Here is a 12142-nt window from a genome sequence, read left to right as displayed (position 1 = left end):
TTTCTACAGTAATAAAATTAATTTTTAAAAAATTAATATATAGTATCTATTGTTATTTATGAAATCTTCAAAAATAAATATTTAATAAACCAAACTAACATAACAGCCACAAGAAGAAGTAGATAATAACATTTCAAATGTTCATAAACATAAACATAAGAAGCAGTTAAAATTTTCAAGTAAGTATAAACGTATCAAACAGATTTTAAAAGTTATTTTTTTTTGCGAGAATAGTCATATAAAAAAACTGTACTTTACACTTATTACATACATACCTTTATTACCAGGGACAGATTTATGTGTGTTTAGCTGAGGAACTTGAGGTTCTGGTGGTTCTGGATTTAATTCCACTGCTTTACTTGACATTAATTTCGTTTCCCATATTTGTTTAAGTTCTAATAGTACTTGTTCGTCTACACCTTCATCTATAAATGATTCACGTACTCCTGCTATTACATCTTCTATCACAGTGTTGTATAGTTTCAGCTGTAAATAATATTTTAAAATAATAAAATATAATAATTATCAATAAAGTATTTTGTTATTGTAGCATTAAAAATTATAACATAAGTTTCAATTAATGCATCAATTTCAATAAATGAAATTAACGGAGTTTTGAACAAGAAACGAATAAAGACATTGAATTATATATTCTGTACACTCTATATGTTTTTAGAAAAAATATAAAACTTTATATTTATAACAAATATAAAATAAATATGTATTTCTTTTGTGTCTAATTATGATCATTTATATCAGAAAAATGTTCAAATCATATGCTTTTTAATCTAATTTACATAATGTGAACATTATTAATTTGGAATCTACATACAAATTTATAACCAACATCTTAACCTATTAAATATTTGATAACGTATATATTAAACATTATATTCTTTTATATAACAAAGATTAACAATTTTGAATTATGAAGATAAAGGTTAAATATATTTCAAAGTCATTACAAGAATAAAATAATTTACATGACGAATGTTTCGTATGTTCATAACAACGTAAAAAATATGATTAACGTAAACATTACAATCAAATGATAAAAACATTTAATAAAGTATTAAACTGGAAAGGATTTCTCAAATTAGTTGACAAGTATATTGACAACGTGAATAATTTATTCCTTTACAACGTGGCTTCGCATAACCGTGTCAAATTATTTTTTAGAACTAACACGTACACGTTTTATTATCATAGTCATATTTCTGTGGAGTTGCCATAGTTTTCTCCTTTACTCACCACGCTGGTTTGACTGAGGGCCATTGCAGGATAATTCGTATTGTCAATCAGGCGAAAAACAATACCAATAATCCCAATTTGACGGTGCCCTCAGAAGCCGGACTGTTGCATCGCTCCGTGCTCTTTTATACTTTCTCAACGTCTCCCATTCCACCTTAATGTGACCGTAGTGGTCGACACAACTGCAAATCACGTTTGACAAAAAGCTTAATTTGTTCAATTTAAAGAATTTATCTATTAATATAACAAATAAAAAATATATATTTAAAAAAATTTAATTATATTTAAATAATTATTAATTTATCGACGTATAACGATCAAAGATACTTTATCGGCCGATAATATAGACGCAATTTGACACGTGGCAAAAGCTTTACTTCGACTAATACGTTTCTATTATATTACGTCATTAACTACATCATATTTATACATATGTGAAAAAAATATATTTTTTTAATATAATAAATAAAAATATAGTTTATAAAATAAGCCTATAACGGAAACAATTAAGTGTTCAATAATGCAAGTTATTTAAATTTTTTGTGGCGCCATCATCGAAAAATTCATTTCATTTCTGCATGTTTTTATAAGTTCTTTTATATGTGTCGTTTAAAGCAATAATTATTTATATCCCATATAAAGTAAAATTTTTATAATTTAATTAAATCTTATAATAGAAAATGTTTTAAACATTAGGAGATCGATAGTCATATCAAGGTGTGTACAAGCATTCGTCAGGTTGGCATTAATGAATGAGCAGACGCCATTGCTGTTACAACCAATCAGATGTAAGTTCAATATAATATCATATAATGATTGGTGAATATTAAAGGAAAAAAATTAACCAATCACTATTTAAATAGAACATTGTTTCTGAATTATATAGATATGTAATTCTTGAAAAAATTACATGTAAATCAACGTACTATGATACAAAGGGGGCAGTTTTATTTTTATTAAAATTTTGCTTGTAATTATTTTCTTATCAAATTAATTGCATACAAAACAAGTAATGTAGCTTGTAAAAGTTATGTTTTATTTCCGTCACTTCTCTCTCTCTTGCGTTAAGTATTTATGTTTGATTATTTAGTTAGCATACATATGACTTGGAGAGTTTACAATTGTGGTTTAATAAAATGCTGCGCAAGAGGACGAGTGTTGTGTAGCGCGTGCGTGGTGCCTTTCTTCGAAAGCTTTGAAATTTTACCTCAGTTGCATTAAGATGGACGGCGGTGGAGCGTACGGTGGAGGAAAGGCAGGAGCGCCTTTTGATCCGATCGCATTCGTTCAAAGGCCTCTAGTTATTTTAAGGGCACTATGCTTGGTAAGTTCACGCGTTATAACAAACTTTAATTTTCCTAAATGTTTCCTATCCTATATCTTGATACATTGAGCTAAATTTGAGATGGTAAATACATTGATTTTAAAAGAACTTGAGCCCCCACCCCTACCTATGATGGGGTTCTATTGATTTTTCGCGAATTCAAGCAGTACGCCCCATAATACGGGATTCTATGAGATTTGGAATTCAAATCCGTTACAACTTCGATTGATTTAATTCTTTTCAAATATCGATTATAATCATGTTTGATGAGATCATATTCTTAAACGTTTCTTTTAGTACGCAGATTTTTGTTCCAAGTGCGCTCATGTACATTATCGACTAAATCGAAATTCTTGACTTCTTAATGCTCGTTACATCGATTTTATCTTGCAATAATATCATATCTATATACGATGTCTTTTTATCGATTTTATCCCATTTTGTTTTATTAGTCTGATATATAGAAGAAATATATGTAATAATATGTTACCCACCTTATATCTTGAACTAGTTGGACTCATATTACATGTATATATATTTGAAGATCATTAATCTTTTTTAAATATTTTAATAAAAAAGAAGTTAAGAAAAAGATAAATTTAATGAAGAAAGTTTAATGAATTTCAGCTCTTTGCAATAATAGTATTTGGATGTATAAGCAGCAAGGGCTATGTTACAAAACAAGACAAAGAGGTTTGTCTTTATAATGAAGACAATAATGCCTGTAATTATGGCATTGGTATAGGTGTTATAGCATTTTTAGCCAGTATTGGTTTTCTTGCTGGCGAATACTTGTTCGAACAAATGTCCTCTGTAAAAACTCGTAAACATTTTGTCCTCTTAGATCTTGGGTAAGCTAGTTATTTAGTAGAATTATTAAATTTGTTGATAAAACAACAAATTTATAAAATGATAAAGTTTGAAATAAAATCTTCAATTGATTTATAATCATTACTTTCACATATTTGTACTTTATTGCAGTTTTTCGGGTTTTTGGGCATTTTTATATTTTGTTGGCTTCTGTTACTTGACAAATGCATGGAATAAAACTACAGTATCAGATGGGTATGGTGTTAATAATGTACAAGGAGCTATTGCATTTTCGTTTTTTTCCATTTTTACTTGGGTAAGTGGATAATTTATGATTTTTTATTCGCCATGAAATGGGAGTGACTTAATAATGTCAAGTTTTTTATTATCTTTTGGAAAATTTGTAACAATATTTTCATATAGGCTGGCTGTGCTTGGTTTGCATTTCAAAGATTCAGACAAGGTATACAAGATGCAGCCTTTGCTCCAAGTTACGAAGCAGATCCTGTAGGTGGAACAGGATATACAAGTTATCCTGATGCTACGGATGCTGCTTATCAAGAACCACCATTTGGTCAACAGCAGCGGGGAATGGGGGATTTTCAAGCCCCTGCTTATTAAATGTCATCCATAGTCATTACCGAAATATATTTTCACAAGATGCACAGCGAACTACCAACGAAGAAAAATGGATTAGGTTAATCCATCCTGTAAACACACTGCTCTCTCTAGTTTGTTTTTCTCTGAGGTAATTTTGCCTACTTTTCTTTAATAATATAAAAATAATGTAACTCTCTAATGTAATTCTTCTATTGTTTATTTCTTACAGAAAAGGGAAGAACTTTATTTGCTGATAGATCGCTGGGCAGCATTAATTATAGAACAAGTTTTATGACAAATGTAGAGGAAGCGTTATTTGTTACATTGTGCTTCTTATTGTTGACCACTTGTAAGTTATACTTATTCATGCGCCCAATGACACAAAGAAACATTAGGTACATTCAAAGTATGCCATTCGAGTTTCTAGGTACGAATTATGATGACCATTCATCAACTGCAGAATTAAATATTAAATCTTGTAATGAATAAATATAGTAATTCCATAATGTTTAAGAAGTAGCACATGCACAGGTTATGTATATTTTAACATTGTGACGTGTTCATAGCAAACGCGAATATTAATAATGTGCATTGTGAGACACTAATAATGTGTAGGTATGATCTGATGTTGGAAAGAAAGCTCATGGTTTATTAAAGTCATAGAAAAAAAAAAAAAGAATATATACTGTACAGTAATTTATTGTTTTGTCTATATATTTATAATTTACTAGTCGTTGCACTTAGTATTATTATTTTAGAATGTGAATGCAGTATTTGTCATATGACTTACAAGCGATTGCTCTTTGTCACCAGTTTACAAATATGATGGTACTAAATGTATGATAGCTTAACAACTGGTGTCCTGGGTTGCAAGTTCGAAAAAAAAAAGATTTTTTCTTATATAAATTTTAAGATTCATATTTAATATGACTTCTTTTTTATTGTATCTCAGTTATTTACGAGAGCTTTAATAAATATGCTTAAGATATAATTATTCTAATTTTTTTTTTAATATTTGATTATGACTAATTATATTATATGTTATATGTAATTCTCCAAGGTTTCCCAACATGTTTTTTATTAAAATTAATTACTTTATTGATTTGATGGAAAATGGCAATTATTGTTAATTATTTAAATTATTTTTTATGGAAAAAAAATATTTCATCTAAGAAACTAAAAATTTATATTTTAAGTACATTATAATCGCCATATTTTTTTCTTTGAACAGTGCAACCTTATCTAAAATACTTTCATTTTACAAATAATAAATAATAAAATATTCAAAAGTATTTACACATACGAAAGATACAAACTAATTACTTTTTGTAGGAATGTTCACTTATATAAATGTGAGTAGAAATTCTATGTCAAGTTGAAAACATGTTACAGAGAATTACAAAAAATTATAAATGGAAGTGCAATGCCATGGTCTCTTTCTTACTCTCAGAGTCATAAATAATAAATTATTTCATTAATAACAGTTCAGATTAAAAGAACTCGACAGATTGTAGTAAATATTACTGAAATGTCTATTAAAAAAATGTAAAGGTATAAAAATGTCTGTTAAGATAGTATCAATAACTAAATAATTATTGTATTCTACTTAAATATAATGTAGTTACCTTGCATTTGATGCAATACTTAAGACGTATGTGTCTGTGAAGATCTCAGTGTTTAGAGACAATTGCTATCTAATTTATGATTTACTACATAAGAAGTGGTTAATAATTCTGTTATGTAAATCAAATGATTTTGTTAATGCTGGTGATAGATATTCATAATCGAATCGCTTCATTGTGTTGTACAAAATTTTCTTAGACTTAAGCATAAGATCTACATTTTCTTTTTAAGTAATATAAAATGCGAACAAACTTTACTGTTCTATTTCAATAAGCAGCCATAAAAGGGAACAACCGAAAATATTGACTTCCTTTTTGTCGAAAAATGTTTGTTATACATTCATAATGATTACTTTAATTATTAAGTGATGTAATATTAATATTATGTTCGGCATGATTATTTTGAAATTATACCTTCGTATTTTTCAAAATTATTCATTTACGAATTACAAAGTATTATTTTTCTGTGAATTTTGAGTGTTTAAACGTGCGAAGTTCTCCTGCAAAGTGTATAGAATATAAGTTAATAGATCTGTTTCAATGATTCGGGCTATGTGTATCAATTATGGTTAAACAATGTACTGTTTTGTATTGTGCTACATATTGAAACAATATTGATAGCTATATACAAACCATGTCATTATAATTAGTAATAAATGTACATTACACTCAATCTAGATCTCTTTCTGAAATTTATCTCCAGGAGGAGGTACAGGAAATACTATAATTTATTATACCTGACAACGCTATAACGCCTGCTCGATGTAGTTCAATTCAGAATTACTCGTTTGTACAAATTATCCTGACATAAATTCATCCTGAGATAACCGAAAATTAGGATCGTTATATATCCGAGCCAGCATTTTATGCTATATGAATAATACAAAATGCAGGAACATTGTAAATCATATCTTTTATTATTATATTTTGCATTTACTCTGATCATTTTCGTGATTCGTTTTCTTTTTTTTACATATAAATGCTATGCGGTTTCATAATATTTTGAGAGCAAAAACAAAGTAAACCATATGTGGGAGGTATGTACATTACTACTTCCTTATAGTATATTATTTCTAAAGTTTGTGACGCACAGTAAAATTTAAGTTTCTCCACAATGTATCATCATATACGTAAACATAGATGAAAGCTTATTTAAATTTCCTATGAAATTCGTATATGGAATGATGCGTCATTAAACTCTTAATGCTGCGATTATATCTTAAAAGATACATATGTACAATATCTTACATCAATATCTTAACACAAGTTAATGCGTTTGAAATAGCAGCATTGTCAATCTTATTTTTTTATAAAATGAATTATTTCAAACAATGCAATATTGTCTCGATAAATAAGTTCCTTGATGATTAGAAAAAAGGAATGAAAGATTCAATATTCGGTAAATCAAATTTATTGATGCAACTTATCAGAATTAGGATATTTTGTGGGGATGGAATTTTATTATTCAGTATTTTAATTTAAGAATTTCAATTTGTTATTGTTCATATCAATAATCATATGTTGTTTTTGTAACAAGCGTTATATCATATATCTATATATATATATATATATATATATATATATATATATATATATATATATAATATATATATATTTATTAAATTACAAATAAATGTTATAATATATTGTGTTAATTAAATAATCAATGTTTTAACTTTGGTTTGGATTAGAATGATGTATGATCTAAGTAACGTTTTAATAATTCATAATATTGCGGGAATAATGATGATTAAAGAAAAAGTTTATGACATCGGAAAAGTCTTTTATCACTTATTTTAATAACTTGGGGGGAACAGCAGCATATACATAAATTAGTATATATTTTGGAGTTCCTGTTGATGAATATATTAAATAATCAAAGTACTACGTTATAACGAAGTGATAAATAGCTATTGAATAACATGCGTTCAAAAATACAAAATGCAATACTAACTTTGAAAAATAAAAGCGGAAGTTATATAATATATTTTAATTATTACATAAGTGATTAATAATCCTGGGAATTAAACATTTTTTATTAGATTTTAATAATTTGAAAATTTTATTAAGAATATATGTTAGAGCTATCTTTTTTTTTTGTAAATCTTTGTATATCTTATCTGTAATTAATGAGTTCATTTAATTATAAGAAAAATGGTTACAAAATATTTTGACGAATTACGTGTCATTAAGTAACTCACGACTAGTTGAGTAGCAAACGTAAATCGTTCAGGTAAACATTCCTATTTGGATGATGTGCCAAATAGCTTCTTACGAAAGTATTGACCCAATAGTTTCCGCAACTTTAAAGTTCAACCAACAGAATTTCTTCATTTTTTTCTTCAACTTCGAGAAAGATTAATTTTTTTAAATGAATATTTACGTCTGATTAAAAATATAACTGCTTCTTCGTTATAGGAACTACTAATAATTAAAACTGACATGATTCATAATGATGATATCCGATCGATAGTTTTTACGATATTTTTATACGAAACATATTAAAAACATTTTTTTTTATAACAAACGAAAAAACGCTTATCAAGTATATAATATTTTATGTAAGAGATAATATTTTTTATTGAATAATTCAAAGTGAATGAATTGGTTCATCGGGTTATTTTTCGACGGGATATTCATTTTTTCTTTAGAGATAAATGTATAATTGGCATTTAAATGATAGCTTCGATCGTGGCCACGAATTCTTTTTAAATTTCATATCGTAATATATGACATTATTTTCTTAAAAAGTGGAAGTTACAACTATATATAAAAAAAATCTAATTAAAGTTGCAAAAGAGATAATGATGATGAGAGTGATATGAAAATAAAAATTTCAAGATTTAAAAAGAAAAAAGGATGTCAAGGCTGCAAGAAATCAAAAAGAGATCAGCTTCATTAATTTTTTAATTTCGCAAAAAGTTAATACCAATTAATTATTGTTTAACTTTGATATTGTTTACAGAATAGTATTTTAATGGTATGTCTACTTAGTATTCATTGGTATAACTTTAATCTATATATACACCGTTAGCTTTAACATTTCTCTATTGAATGAATAGAAATTGATTGTCCGATTTTATATCCTAATAAGAATAAGATTAATTGTTTCGTGACGTTGAGAAATTGCTTATGATAAAAATAAATGTTCGTTTTTGAGTTAGGCTCCCATCCATTCTCCTCCTTTAAATATATTTTTACATCTTTTTTTTCAACTTTCGAATATTGAAAATAATATTTTTATTTTTTATTTCGATTAAAAGTTTGGTTGATTAGCAAAGAAGAAATAAATCGAATTCCTGTAAAAACTAATCGAACTTGATGGCAATGACTCTATCTCGAGTTGGTTTGCGACCGGAAGGTTTGCGAGATTGCATCGAGAAACAAGAAACTTAAATTACACCGCCGATTTGATACTAGCAGTGAAAAAGTACATTTCGCATCGTCTTCTATTGGTCCGACCAACGATCTACGATTCACGATTATGGTCTTTATGCCTATGTAGGTAAGTACATTATACATACTTACATATATATGTATGGAGGTATGCACGAGATATACCTCGTTTATTTCAAAGGAAGTTCTTCGAATGAGCTGCAATTCAATTGCGGATGAGAAACTATATGTTATTTATTTTCATTGAAAAATCTCTTTCACTTTTACTTTTCTTTTTTATTTGTACATTCGTATACGAGATAAACGTGAGAATGCTATGTCAAGGTTTGATTTTATTCTATAAAAACAAAAGATTCAAAGTCATTCAAAGTCGAGGGATTTCGATTAGATCAAGATAATCGCACAAATAGCGCCAAACAATTAGCGTAAGAAAGTTTATTATCCTTACCGTTATTATTACCATTGACTGAAATTATTTTAATTTTTATCTAGAAACGATAGGATCGTTGTTATTTTAAAAATGAGTTTTGTAGGGAAAAAAATCCATTTATAACTTTGTAAGATATTGGCTGGAGTATATATATATATATATATATTCCTTTTGAATACGATTTCAAAGAATAATCTTTTTTCTCATCTTCTCCATTTTAAAACTACGATTCTAAATGATTGATATTCTACTTAATATATGTATATTATATATACATCGTATTTTAAATTTATTAAATCATTAGATATCTCTTTGTTTTTGCGAGTTATTTATAAGATTAATCGAACTTTTACATATGCACACTGCAGATTGATAAAAAGTTTTTATTGTTGTATTAATTATTAACAAGTTAATAGTGTTTTGCTAATGTAATTTAATAAAATCTGCACGCACACACACACATACACACAAATTTTAATTTCTTACATTGAAATGATAATTGATGTTCGATCGTTAAATGCTTCAGTAACAATGACCTCGATATGACGAACTTTCCTTCACATCTTTCTCCTTTTCTCTCTCTTTCTTCGTTTCTCTGATTTTCTTTTGTAATATACAATTTCTGCAATGTCACCGCTATTCGAGCTTCTAAAATAAATCGTTTAGTTATAACAAAAAATGCACAACGAATGTTAATAAATTTAATTTTTCTTTATTTATCGACGTTTCATTTTTGACTATTTATTATATATGTTTCTTACACCAAATTTGTTTACTGTCACATATATGTATATTATTTGCAAAATAATAATGTTTTTCTCTTTCAACAGTTGCAGTTGTCTCAAAATAAATGCATCGAAAAATTTTTTAATTCTATAGTTATCTTATCAAAATAATATCGCTAATGATACTTACGAACAAAAAACACACGTTTTAAAATATACGATTAGACACGTATGGGCTTACTTTTGTTCGTAAAAGACAAGATCATCGTCGAATAGCCAGAAAAAATGTTTGCAATATCGAAATTTATTGTTCTATTTGTTCAGATACGTCCTACCTTTTTGTCTATATTGTTATCAAAAAAATCATGATAGAATACTGCGTCTCCGTCATTTTGTATTTTTCATTTTTTATTTTTTTACAGATGACTTTATTTACGTCGTTCAAAGTCACATATGAGTAGTTTCAATGTTAAGTGTTGCAGAATCCTTTTACTCTCTCTCTTTCTCTTTCTTTCTCTTCGTAATTGGATCGATCTAATATCAACATTAAGTAGAAAATAAATGGATGTTGGTATAGCGTATTCTTTATTTGTTTTTTTTTTTTTTTTTTATAATCAGCTTTAGAATTGTCGAACTGACATTTAACAATATAATGTTTTTTTTTTCAAGTTACATACTATACAATCTTTATTGATCTTACCAGAATTTTACGACTTTTCTCTTTACTTTTCTTTTTTATCTTGCAATACCCATTTACCCCGAAAAAGTAAGAAGACCTTGTACTCGTTATGTACGAGAGATCCAGTCAATAAATATGTACAATACTTACGTCAATATATAAAAAGCCTTACAATGATTTGAAAGACAGTAGTATAATTACTATCAATGATGTTACGTTACCTCTGCTTTAAGATAAGGATTTATAAAAAAGAAACCGATCTCTGATAAATTGAAAATTCTACGTATATAAATACATACATAAATTGTTACAGTAAAAAACTGTAGCAAAAATCTAAGTTTCTTTTTCCACACATCTGTAAATATCTGTTACGAAAGGATTATCCGTGTAAATTAAAATAGCGAAGAGAAAAATCGTGTAAGTTATTTGTCCATTTTCAAATATATATAGTATTGTATAACATATGATTTTGATCCATGTTTACTTATCGCGAATATTCCACGAACGAGGCGTAGAAAAATGTCGTCGCTAAGTTTGACCTTCAATGGTCTTGATGTAACAAATCCTAAAAGATTTTTTAAGAAAAGACGATTCACGGGAAGAACATATTTAACTATGTCGAACGATATATCGTATATTTGTAGAATATAATCAAAAGCGGATTTTATAAGCGGAAGGATTAATGAACTTCTTGGAGTAACGAGCAAGGCCAGGTTAAATGCATTCGATAGAAACGCTAACGTGTAATTATGAAGCAACGACTCGTATAGCATAATCAAGGGTTAACCTTTGGGCCGTACTATTACTATAAGATACACTTTGACGCAATTAAGTATGTACAACATGTCTCCTTCTTGCAAATGTATAACGATAAGAAAAACTCGTTTATCATTTGTCAATTCAATGAGAAAGAGAACGCAACTAAGAGAAAATTATTCATACGTCTTTTGATGACGTAGATCGCTATTGATTATTGATTTTTATGAAATATTTTATACGTTCTCTTCTTAGTTGTTTATGCGACTCATTCGAACGTCGATATTTTTTTACAACAGGTGACTCTATGGAAGGTTTCGGTCACGTGTATAAGAACTATAATTGTTTAAAGAACGCCTAAGAAAAAAAATTGACCAGTCCTAAACAATTAATCAGTGTATGAATATCCTTGTTGATCTTCCCAAATTTACACAAATTTGATATAATGTATATATTTATATATTCAGGAATTTATCTTGAATTTATTAGTATCATTCAATCATCTATACAAGATTAAATAAAAAGAAGAATCAGAGGGGAAAAAGAGAA

At 27.5% G+C, this 12142-nt stretch overlaps 2 protein-coding genes across 5 annotated transcripts in view; one reads left to right on the top strand and one right to left on the bottom strand.

Moving 5' to 3' along the window:
- LOC127065301 (transcription initiation factor IIA subunit 1-like) overlaps positions 1-12142 on the bottom strand; it is a 36637-nt gene that overhangs the window by 2676 nt on the left and 21819 nt on the right. Inside the window, exons 1-3 of one of the 4 annotated variants that reach the window (XM_050997437.1) lie at positions 1579-1691; positions 1252-1433; positions 276-486 (exon numbers count right to left, since the gene is read on the bottom strand). In XM_050997437.1, coding sequence (XP_050853394.1) covers positions 276-486; positions 1252-1275 — 235 coding nt within the window. In that variant the 5' untranslated portion in view covers positions 1276-1433; positions 1579-1691. Of the gene's footprint in view, positions 1-275; positions 487-1192; positions 1692-12142 lie in introns of those variants that run through there. The other 3 variants (XM_050997436.1, XM_050997438.1, XM_050997439.1) reach the window with 3 other exon arrangements.
- LOC127065302 (synaptogyrin) lies at positions 2408-6280 on the top strand. The gene is made up of 5 exons (XM_050997441.1): positions 2408-2575; positions 3203-3426; positions 3557-3701; positions 3809-4133; positions 4215-6280. Exons 1-4 carry the CDS (start codon positions 2474-2476, stop codon positions 4004-4006), a joined length of 669 nt encoding a protein of 222 aa, XP_050853398.1. The 5' UTR covers positions 2408-2473; the 3' UTR covers positions 4007-4133; positions 4215-6280.

Source organism: Vespula vulgaris, chromosome 7 (assembly GCF_905475345.1).
Source record: "Vespula vulgaris chromosome 7, iyVesVulg1.1, whole genome shotgun sequence".
NCBI classification, from domain to species: domain Eukaryota; kingdom Metazoa; phylum Arthropoda; class Insecta; order Hymenoptera; family Vespidae; genus Vespula; species Vespula vulgaris.
This window is presented reverse-complemented; position numbering and strand designations above follow the sequence as displayed.

Excerpts from the sequence above, each read along its gene's own strand:
- LOC127065302 (XM_050997441.1), top strand. The coding sequence starts at position 2,474 with ATGGACGGCGGTGGAGCGTACGGTGGAGGAAAGGCAGGAGCGCCTTTT. Across the intron at positions 2,576-3,202 it reads TTTTAAGGGCACTATGCTTG|CTCTTTGCAATAATAGTATT; the intron begins GTAAGTTCACGC and ends AATGAATTTCAG. Across the intron at positions 3,427-3,556 it reads TTTGTCCTCTTAGATCTTGG|TTTTTCGGGTTTTTGGGCAT; the intron begins GTAAGCTAGTTA and ends ACTTTATTGCAG.